This window comes from Acomys russatus, chromosome 22, assembly GCF_903995435.1.
Source record: "Acomys russatus chromosome 22, mAcoRus1.1, whole genome shotgun sequence".
Classification (NCBI taxonomy): Eukaryota; Metazoa; Chordata; class Mammalia; order Rodentia; family Muridae; genus Acomys; species Acomys russatus.
Genome location: NC_067158.1, coordinates 55,972,112 through 55,997,316, shown reverse-complemented (window position 1 = coordinate 55,997,316; position 25,205 = coordinate 55,972,112). Strand labels below are relative to the sequence as shown.

The 25,205-nt window shown below is 44.8% G+C and overlaps 1 protein-coding gene across 1 annotated transcript in view; it reads left to right on the top strand.

Moving 5' to 3' along the window:
* The window catches only part of Atp8a1 (ATPase phospholipid transporting 8A1), a 187,102-nt gene that overhangs the window by 80,605 nt on the left and 81,292 nt on the right, over positions 1–25,205 (top strand). Inside the window, exons 21-23 of the mRNA XM_051165287.1 lie at positions 3,367–3,451; positions 5,120–5,259; positions 23,569–23,707. Coding sequence (XP_051021244.1) covers positions 3,367–3,451; positions 5,120–5,259; positions 23,569–23,707 — 364 coding nt within the window. The remainder of the gene's footprint in view (positions 1–3,366; positions 3,452–5,119; positions 5,260–23,568; positions 23,708–25,205) is intronic.

Here is a 25,205-nt window from a genome sequence, read left to right as displayed (position 1 = left end):
TTTGAAGTGTCTCTTAAAATTCCAGCTGTGTCCAAGTAGACTATATCTGAAATCAGCTGCTCTGAGCAGTTCCTACCACATCAGATTCCGAAGGGAGCCTGTCACAGGAAAGAATTCTGTATATTTAACTGTGAGCATGCCGTGGGCTAGTGAGATACCTCAGTGGACAAAGGACCGCAGCCAAATCCCCCCCCCCCCCGGCCTGAGTTTAACCCCTGGGGCCTGGGTGATACAAGGGCAGAGCCCACTCCTGCAAGCTGTTCTCTGGTCACCGCACACTCAGCTGACACCAGAACCACACCAACTCTCTCTTCCCTTTCCTCCTTCCAAACGCTCCCATAAGCCTCTCCTTGCTCTCGTTCAAGCTTGTGCCCCCTTTCCCATTAATTGTCACCACATGCATATGTGTATATGCATACATATTCCTAAATACAACCTGCTCGGTCCGTGTCATGTTACTTGAGTGTACTTAGTCCCTGTTCTATTGCTGTGAAGAGACGCCATGACCAAGGCAACTCTTAGGAAGCACTTAGTTGGGGGCCTTGCTCACAGTTGCAGAGGTTTAACCCTTTGTCATCCTGGTGGGGAGAGCAAGGTGGCATGCAGGCACTGGGGCAGTAGCTGAGAGCTACAGCTTCATCTGTAGGCAGAAAGAGAGAGCAACCCGGGCCTGTTGTGGACTTTCGAAACCTCAAAGCCCACTCCCAGTGACACACTTTCTCCAACAAGGCCCCGCCCCCTAATCCTTCTAATCCCTTCAAACAGTTCCACTCCCTGAAGACTAAGCATTCAAATATATGCGCCTATGGAGGCCGTTCTTATCACACCACCACAGATTGTTTCCAGGGCTGGCAATCTGGTTCCTTAGACCTCAACCCTACACAAAGAACTACATGCAAATATTCCTTTTTAAAATACATTTTGGGTGAGGCTGGGGAAATATCTCAGTAGGGCAAGATGCTTAGCATGCAAGCATGCTTGTAATCCTAGGAGAGGTGGAGATAGGAGGCTCTTTGTGGCTTGCTGAAGAGCTGCTGTAGCCAACAGACAAGCCCCACAACCCACTGGGAGACTGTATCACAAAAAAATAAGATGGAAGCTCCTGAAGAATGACACCAGGGGCTGACCAGTGGCCTCCACACGCATGTGCATGCAATACCTGCATGTACACATTCACAACAATACGTTTTCAAATCCAGAGCTGAATTTGAACTTCAGTCTAAAACACAGTAAGAGGCAGAGGTGATGCCTTGTGCCTATAATCCAAGTGATTGGGAGGTAGAAATCAGAGTTCAGAGTTACCCTCAGCTACGTAATAAATTCAAAGCCTGCCTGAACTACATTAGACCCTGTCTCCAAAAAGACAGGAAGATAAAAATCAAGAGGAAAACAATGTTTTGAGTGAAAGTGAACCAAAAAGAAATGATTAGCAATGGGTCTAACTTTCCTCAAAGCCCCGGGCCCATCCGCACTAACAGGAAGTTGGCTGCACCACACCTTCCGCAAGAAAAGCTATGGTCTTTCCACCTTTTCCTGACTGAAGGCCAGGATAAAAGATCACCAAATCCCCTAAGGATTTTTCCGCAAGTTCCAAGTCTGACCTCATGTCATACACACCTCTTCTAGTATCTATGGAGAAGTTTTTCTTTTTTTTTTTTCTCTTTTTCACTCCTGAAAATGTGACTTGTACTGTAGCCCTCTAAATAAAGGAGGGCTTTATGTCCCCAAAAGTGTCTCTTAAGTATTTTATTCCCCACAAACATGGCCAACCCCTTGTGACTGTCATTTGAAGACATGCATTTGCTGCAGAAGGCCACATTTCCACCCTCGGTCTTGTCAATACCACAGAGACTGTAGACAATTGACTCTTTTAAGCACCAGCATGTTTAGATACACGGCAGGATCCAACCTCCCTCCTCTTTTATATACCACTTCTGTTTTTCAAGTTTTTAAAGATTTCCTTTCTCTGAAAATGGCCTCTGTTAACCTCACGGAAGATTTCATGAACTGCTATTTAAAAAAGAACTTTGAATTTACTCTTTTCCCTCCCAAGAAGGAGCCATGGTTGCAAACTGTCATTCCCTTCTCTGTTTTTCTTCCCATCCCACCACTGAAAAAATGAAAAGAAATTCCTAATTGGGGCTCAGGATATCCCATCTGCTCTGACGTCACTTGGTTGTGTCTCTCTCAAGGGCTGTAAATCACCCCCCATTGGTCAGCTTCCAAATCTCAGCCCCGAGACCAGAAACCCCACAGTGGGTACTACCACTGAGACAGTAATTGCAGGTAAATGATTTATTTTTTCCTCGTCTAAAAAAAAAAAAAAAAAAGCCATAAAGGCTGAATGCTGAAGTTCTTTAAAACCAAAACCAGCGAATAAGTAAGGGAAGAATAGGCAATTTATAAAGGAGAAAAGAACAGAGAGAGGCAAATGGTGCATAAAGCGAAAACCAACTGGATTTTTAAAATAGGTCAGTGGGGGTGGGGAGCATAGGGTCAGAACAAGCTGTGTGAAAATACCAAAGAAATATTGTTTTGTAAAACAGGAACTTTATATTACAAATTAAGTCAGCCAAGTCTTAAAGCTGGACCCAGTCCGAGGCATTAGCCGTTTGAGGCAGCTCCAGGATTTCGGGTTCTCGTTCTGTCCCCACTGAACCTCTCGGGACATTTGGTAGTCTAACGATACCTCAAGTTTGTCCCCCTGTCCCTGGAAAGTTCTAGAGTTGGAGACGTTTTAAGTACACACTGTGGCCACTGAGGCCCGGGCTCAAGGGGGGAGCTGCATGGGCAGACTCTGTCAGGCCAGCATTTCCCAATGTTCCCTGAGTTCTAGAGCAGCCCCCCGCCATGTCCCCTAAACGCAGTTCACGAAGTTCTACAAAACCTTCAGGGATGGTGCTCTGTCTGTGTGTTGCACAGCCATCCGCCTGCCTCCGATTCACAGTCCCTGAATATAAGTGTAGACCATTAGGCCCAGTTCCCTCTCTGTGTTTCCACCCAATGCTAGATGACTGACGACTCTTACCTAAATGCAGACATTATGTGAAACGTACTAGCGTTCTGTTTATGGGATTATCACAAGAAAAGCGTGTGCGTGTTCTCTGCGGCCCCAGCATTCCAGGCCGGCCTGTGTTTCCTGTCTGTGGTCGATTGAATCCATGGATGCAAAATCCACAGGCACAGCTGTATTCCTTCCTGTCCCTGGCAAATCGCGGTTACTCAAAGACAAAAGAATAGTCTGTGTGCAAAAGAAAACCCCTGGGAGTTTTTGTACAGACTCAGAACTGATGCTGTTGCCGACCTGAGTCTTATTAAATTTGGGGGGCTTAGTTAATCCACCATACTTTCTGCTTTATTTTCCAGGACACAGTAATTTATGATCGACTTGCAGAGACTTCAAAGTACAAAGAAATCACCCTAAAACACTTGGAGCAGTTTGCTACGGAAGGTGAGCGTTATGTGGGAATAGAACCGGATAGAAATACAAAGAAGTCATGGGCTTTTGATACCTTGCAGGGTTATTGGCAGTTTTACTTTCATATTCCTCAGGTGACGCATTGACTACTAATGATAGCTTAGATATTCTTATGCACTATTCCCACATGGATTTTTTTTTTTTTCTTAAAAGAAATTCTATTAAAATGCTGAGAAGCTTCGGCCCCCATTTGAAGTACTTAGGTCTTTAAATCTGTGTCACTTTTTAGAATGGAATTAGTGAAGATAAACAAAAGAACTGAGCTTCTGTGATCTGGATAAAATAAAAGAAATGAACACTATATGATTGTGTAAAAAGTTATGCTATTATAACTTTACATTTTTTAATTGAGCCTCCCACATACCAGTGGAGCCTCGGAGTACGTGGTAAATCAAGTCAGCCGTGTAGGTGTCCTCCTGAAATACATGGTGATGTAAGAAGCAAGCGTCGCAGGGCCTATGGAGATGCTCTGGATTAGACGAGCAGAGGTGATGGGCGGTCACTCGGAGAATGCGCAGCATTTTATCGTTTGCACTTGGTAGCAGTATTCAAGGACGATCTAAATGTCCCAGCTCCATTCCCACTCCTGTTTCCGCTAGCCTGGCCCCTGCTCTACTCCTTGCTTCCTCACAATGAAGGCTTTGAGAAGATAGGAATGTTTTCTAAAAACATTAGACAAAAAAGATAGACTGATCGATGATAGATAGATAATAGATAGATTGATAGATAGGTAGATAGATTTATTGATAGATGATAGCTGGTAGTAGATGATAGATCGATAGATTGATTGATAGATGATCCATGCATAGATAGATAGCTAGATAGATTTATTGATGATAACTGGTAGATAGATAGATGATAGACAGGTAGATAGATAGGTACATAGATAGATAGATAGATAGATAGATAGATAGACAGACAGACAGACAGACCGACCAGAATACATGGACATAATGTTCTCCAAGTTTCTAAGAATTCAAGAGCTCAGAAACCTACATATTCACTGGTCATGCAGGTTTGGGGAGGAGGTCTGGACATCTGGACACCTCTACTCTGGCAACAATATTACATAGACTTTGCTTCCTCCGTCCCAATTGGCTTGCTGCCGCACCCACACCCCACATCCCATTCTTTCTCACCTTGGGCTTCTTCTTCCTTGCTGCCCCCAAGTAAGTTCCCAGCCAGTTACCAAAAGAGGAAAAGGAAAACGTGCTCTTAACACAGTGCCACAGATTTAAGCCCAGCTGGACAATGCAGGAGTCAGGCACTCTGCTCCTTCCTCAGGAGATAGAGCTGTCTTGCAGGCAGTGAAGGGGTGCTCCCTGGGAGGAGCCTGGGACAGCGAGTGCAGAGACCCACATACGTCACGGGTTGTGAATGGCAAGGAGTATGGTGTGACACAGTTGAGAGAAGTCACCCTAAATGTAGAAAGGGCTCAAGGGGCTGGGAAGCGTAAGCAAGGTACAAAGTTTAAGAGCTGGGAGAGCATTCCAGACCCTTGACCCTGAGGTTCTGTCGCAACTTAGCTGCCACCTCAGCAAACTGTTTGAATTCGGTGAGACTACTCAAAGTTGGGCTTGGTAAGATAATGGAGATGTCAGGCCCGTGACTGAATCTCCTGGGGTGTGCTCTCTTCTGCAGGGCTGAGGACCTTGTGTTTTGCTGTGGCCGAGATTTCCGAGAGTGATTTCGAGGAGTGGCGGGCCGTCTACCAACGCGCGTCCACGTCAGTGCAGAACAGGCCGCTGAAGCTGGAGGAGAGCTACGAGCTGATCGAAAAGGTGCGTGGAGCGTGGTCGCCGTCGGAGAGCGTGTTCCCACAGGCGTCGAGCCTCTGCTCTGGTACCAGTGCTATCAAAAACAGTATATGTTGTCTAGGGGCTTGCTGAGTGCATTTCCTGGTATGGGCCAGGAGAGACTGAAGGCGAGCCTACAGAGAAAGGTAAAGAGGCATCTTAATCTCTGCAGTTTTGGAGCTGCTAAGGCTGAAGCTCTCTAAAGAGATGCTGGCTTGGGTCCTAGGGCTCCTGGGTCCTTCCTTCCCCCTTACTAGTCCCCCATGGCGTGAAGGTCTCCCCACCCGCCGTGCTTTCTAGAAACAAGAAGCCGTCATCCCAGGAGCCTGCTTTCACTTGCCTACCTGTGTCCCTCTAACTCTCCTTCACTTATCACAAGGCTTACTATTGATTCTCAAGATCAATAAACGGAAAAATCTTAGTATGGCCTAAAATCTTGCTGAAAGGGCCCAAGGACCAAGTGTCATCGTATACAGGTCTTCACTCTCTCCTGTTTCGCGCTGTGACTTGGCCACTCTAGCAAACTCCCTGCCAGCGTGTCCCATTGCTTTCACGTCACTGAGGACCTGGACATGTGGACACACAGGCAGACACTTATATAAACACACAGGCACACACACACAATACATACACATGGGGACATACGCACAGAGACAAATATGCACGCACACACAGACACACTGACATATACACACAGGCACATAAACACACACACATATACAGACTCACACACAGACATATACACACAGGCACATAAACACACACATATACAGACTCACACACAGACATATACACACAGGCACATAAACACACACATATACAGACTCACACACAGACATATACACACAGGCACAAATCTATACAGGCACAGACAGAATGTGCCTGTTTATAATTACTATGTTTGTGTAATACAAAATGATAGCACTTTGTAGATTTGTTATCGACAGTGAGTCGTACAACAGTAAATAACCTGGTGCTTTCTCTCGCACTCATTGGGCCACAATCACTTACAGTGTTTCCTTCACCATTTCTGTCAAATGCCTTCATTTTACAGCTAAAGCAATCAAGTCCACTCAGGCCGACAGTGATAGGTATCCTGCGGTTGATGCTTTATCAGTGGCGAGAACTCTCGCGCTCTTAATTAACGACACTAAGCATTTTGTGTGGTCTTTACGTGTGCCCAGCTTGTCTATGAACATGTCTGTCCGTCTGAGGAACTAATTGTCCCTGCTCACAGATGAGGGAATCCGAGTGACAGAGAGGATAAGACACTGAACCAAGGTCACAGAGCTCAAGAGAGAATTAGCCAGACCCTGTGCTCTGGTGTATCCGAGGGCCTTTCCTCTATCCTGAACTTGTCACTCAGTCTCTGCTTCTCTCAGTGTTTTCTCTGGGGTGCAGCCTAGGATCGAAGGGGCCTCTTGGGTGCAGTTCACCTGCAGGTGGGTAAGGCTGACTATTTCCCACCCCCCACCCCCCTTCATTATGAAACTAGGTGCTTCCTGAGTTGGGAGGCAGCTAGCACCAAGGCCTCCTGGGACTAGTTCTACCTTACCCACACCCACCCCACTCCACTCCCGACACTCTCCCCTCTAGGTAATAACCAGGTCTTCTTCTAGCAGCACATGTTTTTTTCTGACACATGTCGATGCCACATATGACTCAAGGTATTATTCTCCTGTCTCCATAGGACACTGTGATCACTTTGGGAACAGTGGCTTGTTCCTTATGTAACTTGGGGAGTACTATATGTCCCCTTGTACTTAGATAAGAGGGAGACATCTAGATGATACACACCTATGATTAAAAACTTCCAACTTTTAACTGGAAGACACATTCAACCTTTATCCAGCAGATGGCGATCATGAGTTAAAGTTTTTTTGTCTTTTCCTTAGTATACAAATACAGAAACCGACGTAAGACTCCTTACCCTCCCCTAGTCCTCAGAAAGGGGGAGCCCTCCTCCTCCCTTATGATCTGACCCCAGCCTATCAAGTCTCATCCGGACTGCCTGCATCCTTTTCCTCTGTGGACTGACAAGGCCATCCTGCCAGGGAGAAGAGATAAATGAGTGGGCAGTAGAGGCCATGTCAGCGGTAGGCCCTACTCCCCATATTATGGGGCCCACAAGGAGACTGTGCTGCCTATTGATTACATCTGAGCAGGGGGTCTAGGTCCTCTCCATGCATGGTCCTTGCTTGGTGCATCAGTCTCTGCAGGGGCCCCTGGGCCCAGATTTCTTGCCTCCATAGGTCTCCTTGGGGAGCTCCTGTCCCCTCCAGGTCCTTCTACGCCCAACTCTTCCATAAGACTCTCTGTGCTCCACCCCAAAGTTTGGCTGTGAGCCTCAGCATCTGCTTCAATCCCCAGCTGGGTGGAGTCTTTCTGAGGACATCTGTGATAGGCTCTCACTCTGTGCAAGCACTTCTGGTCTGCTCTGCTTGCCCTTCTGAATGAGAATTAAGCATTCTCCCTAGGGTCCTCCTTGTCATTTGGCTTCTGTGGGTCTGTGGATTGTAATGTGGTTATCCTGTCTTATGGGGGTAATATCTACTTATGAGTGAGTATATACCATGCGTGTCTTTCTGAGTCTGGGCTACCTCACTCAGGATGATCTTTTCTAGTTCCATGCATTTACCTGCAGATTTCAAGATCTCCTTGCTTTTAATAGCCAAATAGTATTCCAGTGTGTAAACGCACCACAGACTCTTTACCCATTCTTCAGTTGAGGGACATCTAGGTTGTTTCCAGATTCTGGCTATTACGAATAAAGCTACTCTGAACATAGTTGAGCAAATGTTGTGTGGTGAATGAAAAGGGAATTTAGAGCTAACTGATTGATTGATAAGCCCCATGTGGGATGTAGAAGGGGAGGGAGGCAGACTCCTCCCTCACACTCCTATTTCAGCTAAGAGCAACATTCTGTATGCTCTCCTACTCCTAACATGGGGCTCTGCTTCGGGCATTCATTTAATTAACAGTCAGTGAGTGATTTAGGTGTCCTCGATCACAGGGCTACTGAGGTAGTAAGGACGATTCCCTGAGGCCTCTAGACACTACCGTGGTCTACACAGAGTCCCTAGGCGAAGAACTTCAAGAAGGACCCTTGGTCTGAAGGAAGCTTTTTCTTTATTTCAAGACAGGGTTTCTCTGTGTGGCCTTGGCTGTCCTGGACTCCATTTGTAGACCAGGCTGGCCTCGAACTCACAAAGATCCTTTAAAATTGTGCTCCACCACGCCCAGCTGTGAAGGCGGCTTTTGAAATGGCTCTGCAAAGATTATCTTGTCTTTGAGGGACTAGGCAGAGTTAGACAAAAGCAACACAGGGGTCCGTGTACCTGAGTTACTTTTCTTTAAAGTGTCTCTGGTGGCCTTTGGGGACTGTGGGGTTTGAATTCTGCGTGACCCTGAGCAGGTTGGTGCTGCTGTTGGTCTGAGTGTCCCCTCTGTGTTACAATCAACGGCTTGGCAGTCAGAACCTGTGTTTACCGTCATTGCACACAGCCTTGTGAGACCAGCTCAACCAAAGAGACCTCCTTAAGTGTCCCACCTGGCTTTAAATCTGGCTGCCGCAGCCTCAGGTCACCCGCCTTGCCTTCTTTGACAGAGACACACTGGCTGTGCGATCTATTCTTTTATGTGTTTGGAATCCCTTAGCATCTAGACCATAGTATTTGACTGAATGTGAGTGACAGTTAATTTTTAAACTCAGAGAGTGGCTTTTGCTTTTCCTTTTCTTTCTAGAGCAGAATCCATTTTCCAAACAAAACACTGGCTAAATCACGAGCTGTACAATTGATGAAAGGCAAACTGCTCCGGTTAGCATGAAGGGTAGAGAGACGCCCCTGCGGCTTTCCCCTCTGCCTCCACCTTGCCGTCACGGTGGTCCGTAAGGAGCTTCATGGCTCCACTGAGTGCAGTATGAAAACTGTATCATGTTACATCTGTGTGTGGATATTTTAGAAATGTGCTTTTTTTTTTTTTTTTTTTAAAGATCAGAGCATCACTGCCATGCAAGATGCTTCTGAGCACATTCGAATTAGTGACACAAGATGCTATGAACACGGTAGTTGTGTTACATGGAAAACATTCTAAAGTGGAAAGATTTGGAGAGCTTCTTCTAAAAGACATTATTTTTAATATATGACAGAGTAAGTGAAATTTTTACAGCATAATTAAACTTGTAGTTATAAACTCTACACGCTCTCTTATCCTTCCACTGTTTGTCCAAACTAGTGACTTAGGTTTTTAAATTTGAGTTAAAGCCTTCTTCCTTTGGGAGTTATAACTCGTACATGAGCTTGGAATTATGTGACCAGGCATGGTGGCACATGCCATTAATCCCAGTGCTTAGGAGGCAGAGACAGGGGGATCACTGTGAGTTTGAGACTAGCCTGGTCTATCTACGTAGATAGTTCTAGGCCAGCTATTGCTACACAGTGAGAACCTTTCCCAAAAAGATAAAAGGAAGAATGGGTGGACGGATGATGGATGGGTGGATCCAAGTAGGCCACATCCAAGAGACTACTGACATTCATCCTTTGCTGGGCATCTGTGTCCTAGAGTACACTGGCTTTACCCTCCAGGACCACACTACAGAGAACAGAACATGTGATATCTGGGACCTCTGGCCATAGCTTGACCTACTGTATTGTCTTGATGTTCTGGAAAGCTAATATTAACTGTTTCTCTTAGCCATTCATCTAATGACGCTCCTCTTTCCTTTAAGTGTCTAATTCCCCTCTTACTTCTGTGTTAGTATTCTCATATGCCATAATGAGTTTCAATGTCTGTTTGGTGTCGGCATCTGCTATTGCTCTATCTAGCACAGATCCCAATCTCTGCAAAACTTCTGTGAAGGCTTCCCCAGGCCCTTGGAGTATCTTAGTAAAGGGAATGGTTATCTTACCAGGCTCCTCCACCATGTCCCTAGCCCTTAAGGCTGCAGCACGACATTGTTCGATCACCGTGTCATCATATTTGACTTGTTGTCTTAAGTCAGCATATCGCCCTTCACCAAGTAATTGCTCTGTACTAACATTTATCTCCCTCCTCCTATTTTCTTGCTCTGTTCTCTCTGCCTCCCTTTCATGATAACCGCTGCAGCTGTTGCACCACTTCTAATACCACTGCAACCAAACATTTCCAATCTTAGGGAACAAGTCTATGCTGCGTGGCCCAGTTGTTCAACATTTCTTTGATGAAAGCGGAATGTAGTGCATACCTGACGACAGATCCCTTAAAAATATTTTAAATCAAACATATCTATTGGACTCCATGCCATTTCATCATAACCCTCGGCTCCATTCTGAGCAGGCACATGTCTTACAGTAACTGGAAAAGCTGGTAGTGATGGTGTGACTCTGGGGGGTTCCTCTATGGGAACATTTTCCTCCAAATACCTTTTTGTTTTTCTGCTCTCCTGCTCTTGTGGGTTTTTAACAGCCTCTCCAGCTTCCTGTTTCTCTCCGCTCCCTTCCACACACTGGTGCTCTGACCACCTGGCCTATGGAGCAGGGCGGGGCAGCAATTGTGGGAAACACTTGCTCTCACCTACCAGGTTTTTCTCCTTTATCAATGGCATAATTTGTTTTCTGTTTGCTTCAACCTCTATCTTCAAATTCTCTAGTTGTATGGCCAACTCTGCCATCTTTTCCAGAAGGATAGAATTTACTGACCCTTCTGGTTTCTATATCTTATTGGTCTTTCCTCCAATCCTTTAAAATATGTTATACAGTAAAAGGACCAAGAAAAAACCAAAAGATTCCATCTGGGTATAAGGCAGGAAAGGACTTTGTAACAGCAGCTGCGATTTTGCCAACACCCTGAAAAAGCATTATTATCTCTTGAAAACCATTATCTTCTTCCACACAATAAAAGTTAAGTAATCCATGATGCCCAAAGCACATTGGGCGCCACTTGTAGGCTCAATTTTCTTAACAAATATATTTCATTACAAACTTATTAACCAAGAGTTCCTCACTTATAAACCGACTACTAACCTAAACAATAGGAGAAGAGGATTAAAGAATACAATAACAAAACCGTAAGGATATCAGTTCCAAGGAACAATTCTCCTGGCATAATCAGCAGGATTTCTTCTGCTGGAACCTGGAGCAACCAGAACCCAGAACCTCAGCCGGAGCCCGGAGCCCTGAGCCCTGGAGCCTTCCCTGGAGCAGTTCTCTCTAGGAGCGTCTCAAAGTAGAGCAATGAACAGACAAAACTATGCCAAGTCTCCAAAGGCCCCGCCTCTTGTTTCTTGCTCACATTTATACCTCCTCTCAGAATTTGTTCGAGGATGTTTTTCAGCTGGTTAACAACCAATCTCCCCCACATGGTGGTTTGACTTCTAGGGGGATAAACATCACCTGCTCTCTCACAAGTCTTTTTCTCATCCCCCACTTGTGATCCAAACAAAAAAACTTGTTTCTCTCTCCTTCAAACATGGGAGGTTTAAAAATTGTCCCTGATACTGCCCTCTCCATGGACAGCTACAGTTAGGAAAGGTTTGGGATTTTAGCGTCTGTCTATAAAATATGTCCATGACTGTTCAGAGACCGTGTTGTTTGGTGCCAGCATTTGCAGTCCTATCATACACGCTTCAGAAAAATAAAAAATTCTAACACTGTGAGTTGTTTCAAGAATCTATGGCTAGTCCTTTGCTACTGACTATAAGATGAAAGGTGACATTTATTACTAGGTAAGGCCAGGCCCCTCAACAGTTAGACAGTTGAGAGGGTTGAAACGGGGCGGGGCTGGAGTCTTGACAGGTCCTCCTGCTGTCGTGACCCACTTTGTGGACTGCAGCACCTCCTCTTCTCCCTCTGTCACCGCCTGAGAGAATTTACAGTTGTCTCATTTTCCCTGACCTGTTTTGTTTTCTTCCGCCTCCTCCTTTCTGAGGGCTATATTCAGACTCAACATTCCACCTTACAAAACCACATCAGGTGTGCCCTCTTTGGAGAGCTCAGACCATTTTGAAAACAAACCTAGGTTTCCAGTCCATTTATTCATTTGTGCTCAAGAAGAATTACAAATAGCAATAATTAGAAGGTCTTGAAGTTCCAGCAGTGCTTGTCTCGCCTGCTTACTGTAATCTGTCTCCAATTTTAATGTTTCTAAAATACGTAAATTACTTTTGCCTCGTCCTCATATACTGCTGCTATATTCCTTTGACATTAACAGATTGCGGGCCTCCTGCTTAATAATTCACATAATTAAATAGTTGGTTGAAATATGATTGTGTTTTTGTAGTAGATACATGGTTATTTTTTTAACATTTCTATTCATTTGTTTCAGTAGAATAAAAATTACGTCTTTAGCACCTACTACTAGATACCTACTCACGGCGTCCGTGTTTGCCAGTGCAGGTCAGGTCAGAGTTAGAGAAAGCCACGTAAGGTGCGGCACATATGCAGACGGACCACTGATGGACACGGTGTTTCACTGATGAGCAAAGTTTTATCTTTCATTTCAAGTGGTGGCTTGGAAAATGTGTTTTTTCCAAGTGGGCATTTCTTTAGCCTGTCAATATTTTTGAAAATTGACTATGTGCCAGAATACTCTTTATGAGCTGGGGCATGAAGTCGGAAGGCCGTAACTTTGGTAGCGTCTGGCCCCCACTTTGCATTTTGTGTTTCATGTAAATCATCCGGTAGACTGAAGCTTCCTGCAAGTGGTGGCCATCGTTGTCACGTTCATCACCCTGCCCCCAGTATCTGACTGTCTGGCCTGTCTTAATCACTCAGTAAATAATTGATGAGTAAATGAATTATTCAATTAAGTAAACTATTCAGAAACCAGAGCCTTGTAAGTGCTTTTGTGGCAAAAGCCTGCCCCTGGCTCTAACTTTGTTCATGGCTGTCCAAGCACTGGAGACCTGGGTACCAAAGGTGACGCCACTAAGGATCAATTTAGGAATGTGTTAGAAAAGGAGCAGGTGATTTTTATGTCATTCAGCTCTTTAGAAATGTGTATCCATTCATTTTTTAATGTTTTTCCATATTAGTTATGCATAAATATGAGCAAAAGATGGTTGGAAAAACTCAACAACAAGTATGTGGTCTCTGATGTACGTATGGCGGGTTCTAAAGCAGAACAATGGAGGGGACAAAAAACTCTGCTTTTCTTTTAGTGATTGGGTAGGAACAGCACACTGAGACACACACACACACACACACACACACACACACACACCTATAACTCTAAACAGGATTTAGAGCCCTGGGCACTGAGACAAGGTGTTAAGGTAGGACATTGAAGTCATTATTTTTTTTTTAAATATCTTATTTTCATTAATTTTCCCCCAAAATATATAGTTGACATTTTGAGGATGTTTATAGATTGCCTTGATGTGGTGTGGCATATACCAACCATAACATTCATGTGACTGAGTCTGAAGGCCTTGCGGCATGTGACAAGAAGTGACTTAGAGGTTTCCTGGAGAAATACTGAACTTAATGGAAAACAGGGCTGTTCTTGAACTCTGGCGGCTGCCAGGTTCTCGGGGACCTCTGGATCACAGCGGAATGTCTTCTCAGATAAAGCTGCCACATCTATTCTTAGTAGCTGCAGATGCCGCTTTCTCTTGGACTGAACTCTAGGGTGAAAGTTTATATGGTGCACTAGTGACTGTGGTTTAGAATTCCAGTAGTTTCCTGTTTTACTCTTTGCCTGAGAACGTCTACAGCTTGTCAGCTCAGCTCGTCTGCAAGTCAAACCTGCCCCTTTCTAAGCAGTGACTAAACATCAAGTCCTCTACATGTCACATGACTGGTTTTTGTTTTGTATTGTTTTGTTTCTTCAGTGTCAGGGATCAAATTCTGGCTTCACCCATGCCAGTCAGACACTTGCACCCCAACTCCACACTGCCCTGAGTGCTTAGCTCAGGGACCTCTAAAGGGAACGTATAAGATGGTCTGCTGGGGTGCTCAGGAAATGTCGGAACCCCAATTTTCATCTCATCACTTTTGTACTTTGCAATGCATATAATTTTTTAATATTATGAACAAGTATATTATTTGGAGATGTGGCATATAGGCTAAAAATATACTCAAGATTTTTTTTCCTACTATACTACATAAATAAGTTTGGGGTGGTTTATCTTAATTCCAACATGGAGGAATCCTATTAAATCAGTCACTTTACTCGCTTCTTGCTGTTGTGAAAGTAGATTCCCAGGTAACCTAAGTTACTTGCTACAGGATTTAGCCATCATAGTTGGCAGAATAGGGACTGAAAACAAAGTTCTCTGTCTTAATTGCAGTGTCATGTTGAGAGGCTGCATGTGAGAGTGCCAGCTCAGTATAGAAGAAAACAAGAATATGTAAAAAAAAAAAAAAAAAAAAAAAAAGAAATGGAGACTGAAAAATCAAGTATACAGTTGAATAATCATTAGACCAGCATTTGGGATAGGAGCAGGCTTACTCGGGGCATCTCCACTTAGTAAGTGAGGTGGCCATACTCTTTGTGGCATACTTTTTTTTATCAAAAAAAAAAAAAAAATGGACATAGGATTTTCATGATTTCCTTTCAATTTGTGATCTTGGAGTACTTGTTATTTCCTGCCATTTCTGATTGTGTGCTCCCGTTTTTTAGTAGGATGGCCCCCTTTCCAGAGCTCCGTGGTAGGCTTTCCACGCTGGGCATCACTGGTTTCTACTCAGATAAGACAGATGTGTTGTTTTTGCAAACTACAGCCAAATCACTTCTCAAAGCCTGATCCTTTTCAGCTGGGTGTGTGTGTGAGGTTCTGGCCTTGTGCGCCAAGTCCTTGGCTTTATGAGTTCAAATGTGATTTCTGTGGTTAAAAGAAACATCAAGTCAAAGCCTATTTTTCCCCCTTGGCCTTGGAAGAATTAACCCCAGAATGCATGGTGTCCCCAGAAGCCACCAGCAAGCATCCCTGTGAATTAGTGTCCTTAGTTTTGACACCGTAGCCCAGTTTGAACTAAAAGGGAAAGGGTTCTTTTATAAATGACACTGCAGCGTGGTGTGCTAAAAGATGCCTCCCTGGCGAGAAGAAAAGGCCCAGAGGCCAGTGTTTCTGCACAATGTAGAGCACGGAAGAGCCCGGCTGGCTCCGAGGGTTCCAGAAACATCCAGATCCCGTAGTCACTACAGTTTAAAACTGAAGAACAGAACGGGTAAGTGGCCCCTGGTCACACGCTTCCTCATCGACCCCGAGTTGGCCACTGGTGAACTTTCTAGAATGAGATCTGATCCTGAGGACTCCTCCCTACACACCCCTTGCCATAATCCATAGGCCTTTCGACCTTCCTTCCCTGAGGCTCCTGGTCTCATGTTCCTGGCCCTGCCACGCTGCATCTCATCCATTGTTTTTGTACTGAGTAAATGCCAGCCTCTAACAGGATGGATGTCCCTGTGGCCCTGTCTTTGCCTTTGCGGCCTGTCTGGACTCAGCACCCCTTGCTGCTCTTCGCCACTCCTGTTTTCCTAAATCTTAGTTCAGTGTTTAGGACAATAGTCCCTTCTAGCTTATGTCAAACAGAGTTTGTTTTATTATTTTGCTTTTGACAAAGCCACATGAAGAGGATAATTTTCTTTCCATCAAGTCATTTACAATCATTTACAAATACAAAGCCCTAAAAATATGCATGTGTGCGTGGGTGCATGCGTGCATGGGCGCGTATGTACATGCGTGCTCGCTCAAGGATATCTGTATATGGTGGGCAGAGGTCAGCCTTGGATGTATTTTTCTCACATGATCTTGCACTGGCCTGGAGCCCCCTAATCAGGCTAGAGTGGCTGGCCAGGCGGCCAACAAGCCCCAGGGATCGTCCTGTCTCTGCCTCCCCAGCACTGGGATTAGAAACACATACCTTCTCCCCAACTCTTTGTGTGTGTGTGTTTATTATTTCACATGAATCCTTACGCTTGCTCAGCAAGCACTTTATCAACAAAGCTGTCTCCTCGGCCCCAATCATAGCATTCATATAATGTAAAGCAATGCGTCTCTCATGGTAACTCTGTATTACAGTTAAGCAGCTTCTTTCTGAAGGTTAGGACTGCAGGGAGTGGGAGAAAGACCTGAGAAGGAAACGCCAGAAGCCAGGCCAAGGAGAAAGGCAGATGTTAAACAAGGGAACAGCCAGAGTACTTACCGAAGGAGCCAGGAGGCAGAGATAGGCCAACTACAAGCCTGTGACATTCACAGGTCTGCTAATGCCAGCGCAATGGCCACATCCACCCTCTGCCTGTTTCTATTGGCGCATGGCTGCCTCCATTTGTTCACATACTGTCCTCAGCTGTTTTTCATGTCATAATCTTAGAGTTCAGTTGCTGCAGGGAAATGTGATCCTCCAAGCCTGGAATATTTATCATGTGTTAAAAGAAAAGCAGGTAGGCAATCGCGCTCCAGACCAGTAGTTCTCATAGTGAGGCCCCCAGACCAGCAACACTATAGGGAGCTGGGGAGCTCCACCTTCCCAGGCCTCCCATGAACTCTGGCCAATAAGAAATTCTCTATGTGGAGCTCCATGGTGAGTCACTGATATCCTAAGGATTCTAATGCCTGCTCTGCTAAGGTTGGGTATCCTGACTTGAGAGCAAGGCAGGCAGAGTTTAAGAGATCCTAGAGTTTCCGGTGATACTTTTTTTTTTTCCTTTTTGAGATAGGATCTCACTCTCAAACGCACTACATTAGCCTCACTCAGTCTCAAATTCACCTCAGTGTCCTGAGTGCTGAGATTACAGGCATGAAGCAACATGCCTGGTGTGCCTGGTAAATTATAGTTTCCATGCTGGAAGGAGCTAACAGCTGTAGCTCCAATGTCCTGCTCTGAGCTCTTTGCCTGTACAAAGCAGCTAATCCCTGAGTGTAAACCTGGGACTTGCGTGTAGAAAGGAAGAATCAGTCACCCTATCAGGATGGCTCAGAACTGGGGCCGGAAAGCATTCTTATGAGCAGAGTGCTACTAAAGGCTTCGTGTCAGAGACAAATGTTTAAAGAGCTGATGTTTGGACCAGATTTCTTCCCACTTAGCATCTACAGTCATAGCTCAGCTGTTCCTCCCTTTGACGTCCCTGAAGCTATAACTCAGATCACAAATATGTCTGGAACCTTCTTTCTGCTTAGGAAATGGCGGGTGTGTCTTTAGCCTCACCTTCCTAGCCATGGTCATACTTTACACTGACGTCGGTGTTACTGTGTCTTGCTAGGTGGTGTTTTTATTTACTCCCAGGGAAGAATACTGCATGTCAGTATTGCATCTTTAGAGAAACCACTGCCAAACAGACTGTGTTGCATTCCAAAGGGTGAACTGACACGAGTGTGGTTATTCTGTTTTCCTCGTTTAAAAATAAATAAATAAATCACAATCTAAGCACTGATAGCCAACTTGGTAATATGAAAATACAGGTCACTTTGAAAGCCTTTTACTAAGTAAAGTATACATGCATTGACAGGAAAAACAGTTTCTATATCCATCTTAATATGGATACTGGAAATATACTTTAAGTTTTTAAATATTCTGTATGAAAATTTTTATATTTGCTGGAATAGAAATTTTACCTTTATATCCCCTTTTAAAAAAGATAGCACACTTCAGAAACCTCTAATAAAATAAGATTATTGAGTGCTTTTGTAGGTAAGTAAATATTATTTCATGATTTTTCTTTGATAACCAAATGCATATTATGCCAAGGAGTCACCAACCTGAAATCATTGTAACTTTGACACGGTGACATTTTGAAAGTAAAATTAGCATTTAGGATTTTTTTTTTTTAATTCCATAGATACCATGGGAATTTCCTGGTGTTTCAACACGTTCTGAATATGTAATTCCCACAGTGGCCATTAATGGCCATCTGTGTAAGGTAATACATATTTGGGATGAAATTGATTACTGCCCGAACATTTCAGTGGTGTGATCAGGGAAAGCACGCAGAGTTCACATCTTTTTTTTTCTCTCTCTAATGACAGCTGTGTAACTAAAGATATTAATTTCCAAAAGTGAAGAAGCCTATCACTCAAGATCCTAATCTCACAACAAATGACCCCAGAGGAAAGGGAAAGAGGTCTGCAGAGCCCTGCTCTAAGGGTGGTGACTGCCATTCTCAAGGGCTCTTCGGATAAAGGGCAGCACACAGCCTCTGGGGCGCAGTGTTCCTTCGTCCGTACACAGGCTCGGACCACTGCAATTTTGCTGAGTGCTCAGAACTGTGCAGGGCCCTGTGGAAACCACTGTGACGACAGCCACTGACACACTCTGTGCTGCCCTGCTCATTGCCTTCTCAGTGTGCTGGGCTAGTCCTACAGCTTTGGTTCTTTGTACTATTTTTGCTTGGGTTGAAAATGTTTTCCTTTGCCTGTATAAAACCAGACGACTCTTTCCTCCTTTCAAAGATGATTTCAACATGATCTCTCCGGTGAAGTCATTTCACTTTTACAGCTGTGTGTGTGGTAATGTGTACCTCTATACGTTCTGCGCTCATTCCCCGCTCCGCCACCCACCCCCTCCCAGGAGTAGAGCTGGGAACTATACGAAAAAATATGTGTGCTTATATAATTCGCATGGCTGTGTTTGTATCTTGACTCACACTAAATAGCTAGTTGCCCCAGTGTTTTGCGACGCACATTACAAAAGGCAAACTTTTTCTAGTTTAGACACTTTCGTCGTGGGTTTGTTTCTGAACAATCTCCATTGACATTAAAAGAGCCTCCCTCAGAATCAGGTCTCCCATAGAACATAAAGATTTGAGCACAGCTCAGTCTATAACCTCAAGGGGATGTGAGCCACAATGGTGTAGCTGCAAATTCTCTAAAGCAGATACAAGAACTGATGGAGTTAGCCAGGTGCATGCCTTTAAGCCCTGCACTTGGGAGGCAAAGACAGGCAGATCTCTGTGAGTTCGAGGCCAGCATTGTCTACAGAGTGAGTCTGGGACAGCCGGGCTATTACACAGAGAAACCCTGTCTCTACAAACAAACAAACAAACAAACAGCTGATGGAGTCCCCATGCGCGTGTTGGGACACAGCAGCAGAGGCGCTGCTTTGCTGACACTGAGCCTTTCTGTCTCCTCCCCTTGAATTTGGTGGTAATTACTCATCAGTTTATGATAGATTTCATGTCTGCTCCCTATTAGGGATAATAAAACAATACCGTTGTCTTTTAAAAGAAGACGCGCCTTTCCGTTTTCTGTTTCTTATGCTAAGTGTTGTGCGCCAGGTGTGTCTGATAACTTTCCGAGGGACTCAGAACCTACTGAGAAGAAAGTGGTCTCGATGTCAGCGATATTTTGGGACATTTGGATTCAGGCTTTGTCTTATTTGTCACTTAAGTGCTCTCTCAGTGCCATTGGGACGCAAAGATAAATCATACGGTGCTGCATTTTAGCAAACCCACCGGAGTCCCGCATTCAAACACCTGATCTCAACACAGGTTGAATGTCCTTGGCCTCACGTGCTCAGGACCAGAAGTGTTTCAGAGTTTTGTTGTTTTCTTTTGCATTGCCCCTCCCCCACCCCAGATTTGGGACTTTGTTTACTTGATGAGATTCTTTGGGAGTGAGACCAAAATCTAATCATGGGATCCGTTTTTCCCCTCACCCCACACACCTGAAGGTAGTTTCGTGTTGTGATTATCCACGTCATTTTGTCTGCCACCTGCCTCCCGAGGTCATGTACAAATTTTCCCACTTGAGGCATCATGTTGGTACTCGAACGCATACAGAGTTTTTACCATTTTTTTATTTCAGATTTTTCTATTATAAGTGCTCAATCTGTATGGCAATGAAGAACTTGTAATGGGTTAGCAGAATTCGGAGCAGAAAGCTAAAAGCAGCAGTAACTTTTGAATCTGGCTTCGTTATGTAAGTCAGGTGTCACTAGACAAGGGACAAGGGACAAGGTGGGGCTATATGTGTAGACACACTGTGCAGACACCTTTCATATACTCGGCCCTCTCCATGTCCCTTGTGGAAAAGGCTGTTTGAGGCTAAGTCAGCGCTCACTCCTGCCCATCCCTTTGTTTAGACAGATCCACCATGAGAGGCTGGGAAGCCTAAATACATAATTAGGGGCAGCCCTACAACATAGCCTGGCCAGTTGGCCTTGTTTGGAAATATGTTGAGGGCTTGTAGAAATAGCTCTGCTTTCCAAATAAGAAACAGACGTACTTGGTATTGACTTCTTGCTCTCACTTTCTGAACAGCCATTTTAGTTGTGCCCAGGACAACGTCTCTGCGATATTAGGAGGCTGACTGTGGAGATGTGGTTGTGGTGGGTAGTTCCCAGCCGCTACCTACCTCAGGCCTTCTTATGTGAGGAAAACCAAACCTTCCCCTACATCCTGGTTAAGCGTTTTCTATTACAGCTAGAAGCACCCCCAGCTCGTACAGGCATAAACAGCATATATATGTACTGTGTGCTGCCTTCCTGTCTTAGTGTTAAGTCTTGGCAATTCTTGAGATGTTTGTCTTGACTAATCAGTCTTACCTTGGTTATTGCATCTGTTATGGGAATCTGTATGCAGTAACCTTTGCTCCTCTAATTGTTTTGGAAACACCATAAGCTTAGTAAGTGTGCGTGCTCATGGCTCCATCAGCCAGCCATCCCTCCGTCTCCCTCCCTCCACATGGAACTTGTTCTCCGAGCTGCAATATTGAAAGTAGATTCACCCGACTGTTGTTTCCAAGTAGTGAAGCAAAGGGGAAAGTTGAGTGTCTCTCATTTTAAATCAAAAGCTGGAGATCATTAAGCTAAGCACGGGAGACATGTCCAAAGCCAAGAAAGGCCAAAGGTTTGTCTTTTTTGACTATCAGTCTTAAAGGACATTAAAGTCCTATTCCAATGAACACACGAATGATACGAAAGGAAAACAGTGTCCCAACGCTGATGTGGAGACCTCCTTAGTGGTCTGTTCGAGGGTCAAACCTGCTAAAGCATTCGTACAAGCCAAAACCTAATTCAAAGCAAGCTCTTGGCATTGGAGGTTCGGGGTAGAATTCTTGCTCCACCCCTGGCCCCAAGCGAGCTCTTAACCTCTTCAATTCTGTGAACACAAATCGAGATGAGGAAGCTGCAAAGAAGAGTTCAAAGCCAACAGCTTGGCTCTAGCGCTCAGCTGAAGGCCCAGCTCCATACCTGGATGTTCAAGGTCAACCAGCAAGCGCTGATGCCACGGCTACAGCAAGATATCCAGAAATCGCTGAAAATGTCTGGATTAGCAAGTAGATTTTCAGTGAAGATCAAAGGAGCTTCTAATTAGAAAAAGAAGCCACCTAAACCACCTATAGCTAGAGGAAAAAAAAAATCAATGCCTGAGTTCAGAGGGATAACTTGGGGTAAATGCAGGTGGAGACTAACGTAAACCAGTGCTCCTTTGCCACTCCGGAAGTCTGAGGGCCTTAAGGGTTACACTATAGTGAATCTTCTCCGCCTGTATTCTGTATATGAACAACAAAGCCTGGGTAACATATCTGTTTATAGCATGACACGGTGAACATTTGATGCCCATTACTGAGACATATAGCTTAGGGAAAAAATTCATTTTCAAAATATTATTGCTCATTGACAATGCACCTGGTCACCGAATGATTTTAACAGTCGTACAAACACAAGAAGATTGATGTGTGCATGCCTGCCAGCACAACATTCACAGTGCAGCCCACAAATCAAGATGCAAGCTCAACTCTTAAGTCTTACTACTTAAGAAAAAGCTGTCTGCAAAGGCTGTCAGTACAGGAGATAGTGATTCTCGGATGGATCTGGGTAAATTGCAAAGCTTTTGGAAACGATTCCCCATCCTAGGTGCCATCATTGTGCCTCATAAAATGAAGTGAAAATAGCAATACATTAAAGGACCTCGGGAAAGGGTGATTCCAGCCCTCACAGATAGATCACTCTCGGGGACTCAGGGCTCCCCAGAAGGGAGTAACTGCATTTGCGCCAGGCATAGCAGAAGAACCAGAGGCTGTGGATGGATTTCTATAGTCACATGATAAAACTTAAGTAGTCAAGGGGAAAAAAAGAAAAAACACGCGTTCTTGCAGCGGGCTCTATCTCTGAGGAGGACACTGTGGAAAGTGTTGGGATGTGATCCAGAGCTTGCTGGAAAGGCGGTGGCAAGGTTTGGGGTGATTTGGTCCAACTTTGGGAGCATTCAGCTGTGAATAAAAGACTGTCAGACAGCATTGCGCACTGCACAGAAAACAGTTCATGAACAGTCAACTGTGGGACAGATTCTGGTATTTTAACTGGCGGGGGACGGGCCTCCTCTGCTGCCCGGTCAGGAGTCGTCAGCATCAACGCAAGATGCTTCACTGGCAAAAAAAATTTTGGTTCCTGAAGGTTCAGGTGACCAACTACTTTGTTTAGCAATAACGTATTTTTACTTGAAATACTCTTGATTATATCCCACACTGGCTGGGCTTTACTGTACCATAAGCATGGCATATCTTCACTGAGAAAACCAAAAGCTCATGTGACTGACTTCACTTGACTTTTTACTGTATTGTGGCATTCCAGAACTAAACTTGGCAGCTTCCCTAAGCCTTTGCCTCTACTAATTGTGCTCAGTTTCACGTGAAAGGTACCGCCACACTAGAGCCCTGTGACGATCCTACCTTCCAGCACTCAAACCTAGAACCATGTGGAAAACACTCAAACTGTGTTTTCTCAGAGACTCATGGCTATCACTCGGTTAACTGTTCCCTTGTCGTTGTCAGTTTTAGTTCTGTTGTGTGTGTATTTCCTGACGTTTAATTGTTTTTCCCATGATTTGTTTCTAGCAGCCACTTACTCCTTTTTAGCTTTCTAGTGTGTGTGTGTGTGTGTGGTGTGTGTGTGTGTGTGTGGTGTGTGTGTGTGTGTCCGTGTGTGTGTGTGTGTGTGGTGTGTGTGTGTCCGTGTGTGTGTGTGTGTGTGTCCGTGTGTGTGTGTGTGTGGTGTATGTGTGTCCGTGTGTGTGTCCGTGTGTGTGTGTGTGTGTGTGTGTGTGTGTGTGTGTGTGTGTGTGTAATGGAGAGTGGAGGGGAGAAAGAGTCAGAGACACAAAGACAGAGACACAGAGAGACAGAGACAGAGACAGACAAACAGAGATATTTTAGGTTTGTTTTTATTTTACAAATTAGATCCTCGTTCTCAGCCAAAATGATTGGATTAAAATCAAGAATCCTTGAGAAGGAAAATAGCAAGATGGTTGGAATTTATGCCCAAGCCCATAAATTACCTTTGTCTCTGATTGAAAAGAAAAAACATATTTCAGATTTTTTCCTGACCCAATAAAGTAATTCTCCCTTTCAAATTTTCAATACTTTTTTTCCCCCAGAATCTACAGCTACTTGGAGCTACAGCCATTGAGGATAAATTACAAGACCAAGTGCCTGAAACCATAGAAACTCTAATGAAGGCTGACATCAAGATATGGATTCTTACTGGGGACAAGCAGGAGACTGCCATCAATATAGGTAATTCACCCCTGCTCAAATGTTAAATCCTGATACCTTCTAACAGGCCAATGTGTCTTAATAAGATGAATTAGAGATATGTTTTTGTTTGGTTTGGGTTTTTGTTTTTTTGTTTTGATTTTGTTTTTGTTTTTGTTTTGTTTTGTTTTTTGAGACAGGATTTCTCTGTGTAGCCTTGGCTGTCCTGGACTCACTTTGTAGCCCAAGCTGGCCTCGAACTCACAGGGATCTACCTGCCTCTGCCTCCCAAGTGCTGCGCCACCACCGCTGCCTGACTAGAGGTGTGTTTTTAAAGAAAAAAAAAATTGTGAGGGGGCTGGAGAGATGGCTTAGAGGTTAAGAGCACTGGCTGCTCTTCCAAAGGTCCTGAGTTCAATTCCCAGCAACCACATGGTGACATGGTGGCTCACAGCCATCTATAATGAGATCTGGTGCCCTCTTCTGGTGTGTAGTTGTACATGCAGGCAGGACATTGTATACATACGTACATGAAATAAAAATTGTGAGGCTGGGGACACTGAGGACAAGGGCTTTCATTTGAGCATGGATAGTTAATCTGAACAGATCTAAGAGGGAGGACAAGGCTGTAGGAAAAACAGCAAATCCAGCCTCAGAGGATCCTGTCCCCTTTGCAGGAAGCCCCGCTGTCCAGCCTGGAGCGGGAGCATGGCACCATTGTCCTTTCCCCTAGGGAACATCTCAACCTTATACACATCCTTACAGTTAATGCACTTCATTCTAACAGACTGGATTGTGGGGAAGGATAGCGTATATGAAAATACTTTCCTATTCCAGGTAGGAGGTTATCTCAGGCTGTCCCAAGTGCTGTTCGTGTCAGTTTGACACAAGCTAGAGTTATCTGGAAAGACGGTCCTTGGTTGAGAAAACGAATTCGTTGTCTCAGATTGCCTATAGACAAATCTACGGGGCATATTCTTGATGAGTGGTTGATGTGAGAGGCCCTAGCCAACTGGAGGTTCTGCCACCTGGGGCCCGTGGGCCTAAGTGATGGGAGAAAGCTGGCCTAGGAAGCCAGGGAGAACAAACATGTAAGCAACGTTTTACACACACACACACACACACACACACACACACACACACCACACCACACATGTGCGCGCACACACACACACATGTACGCACGCACACACACACACATACACACACACATATGAAACTTCTGCTGCAGTTCCTGCCTTGAGCCCTGCCCTGGCTTTTTAGGTGATGAACTGTGGTGCCGAAGAGAGGTAAAATGGTCTTTTCCTCCCCAACTTGCCGTAGGCTACAGTGTTTATCACAGCACTGGGAACTTAACTCAGATGCCATGAGGAGGAGAAACTGTAAACCAAGATAGCTCTAAGTCTAGGGACGAGTGGCATCCCTGCACCTCTGCGCCTCAGCCGACCCTCCCTGCTGGGGAAGGAAGGCACTTAGGTCCCACTTCTGCCTTCGCACCTGCTGAAATAAACCTTGACACCTCGCTTGCCATACCTGTTTC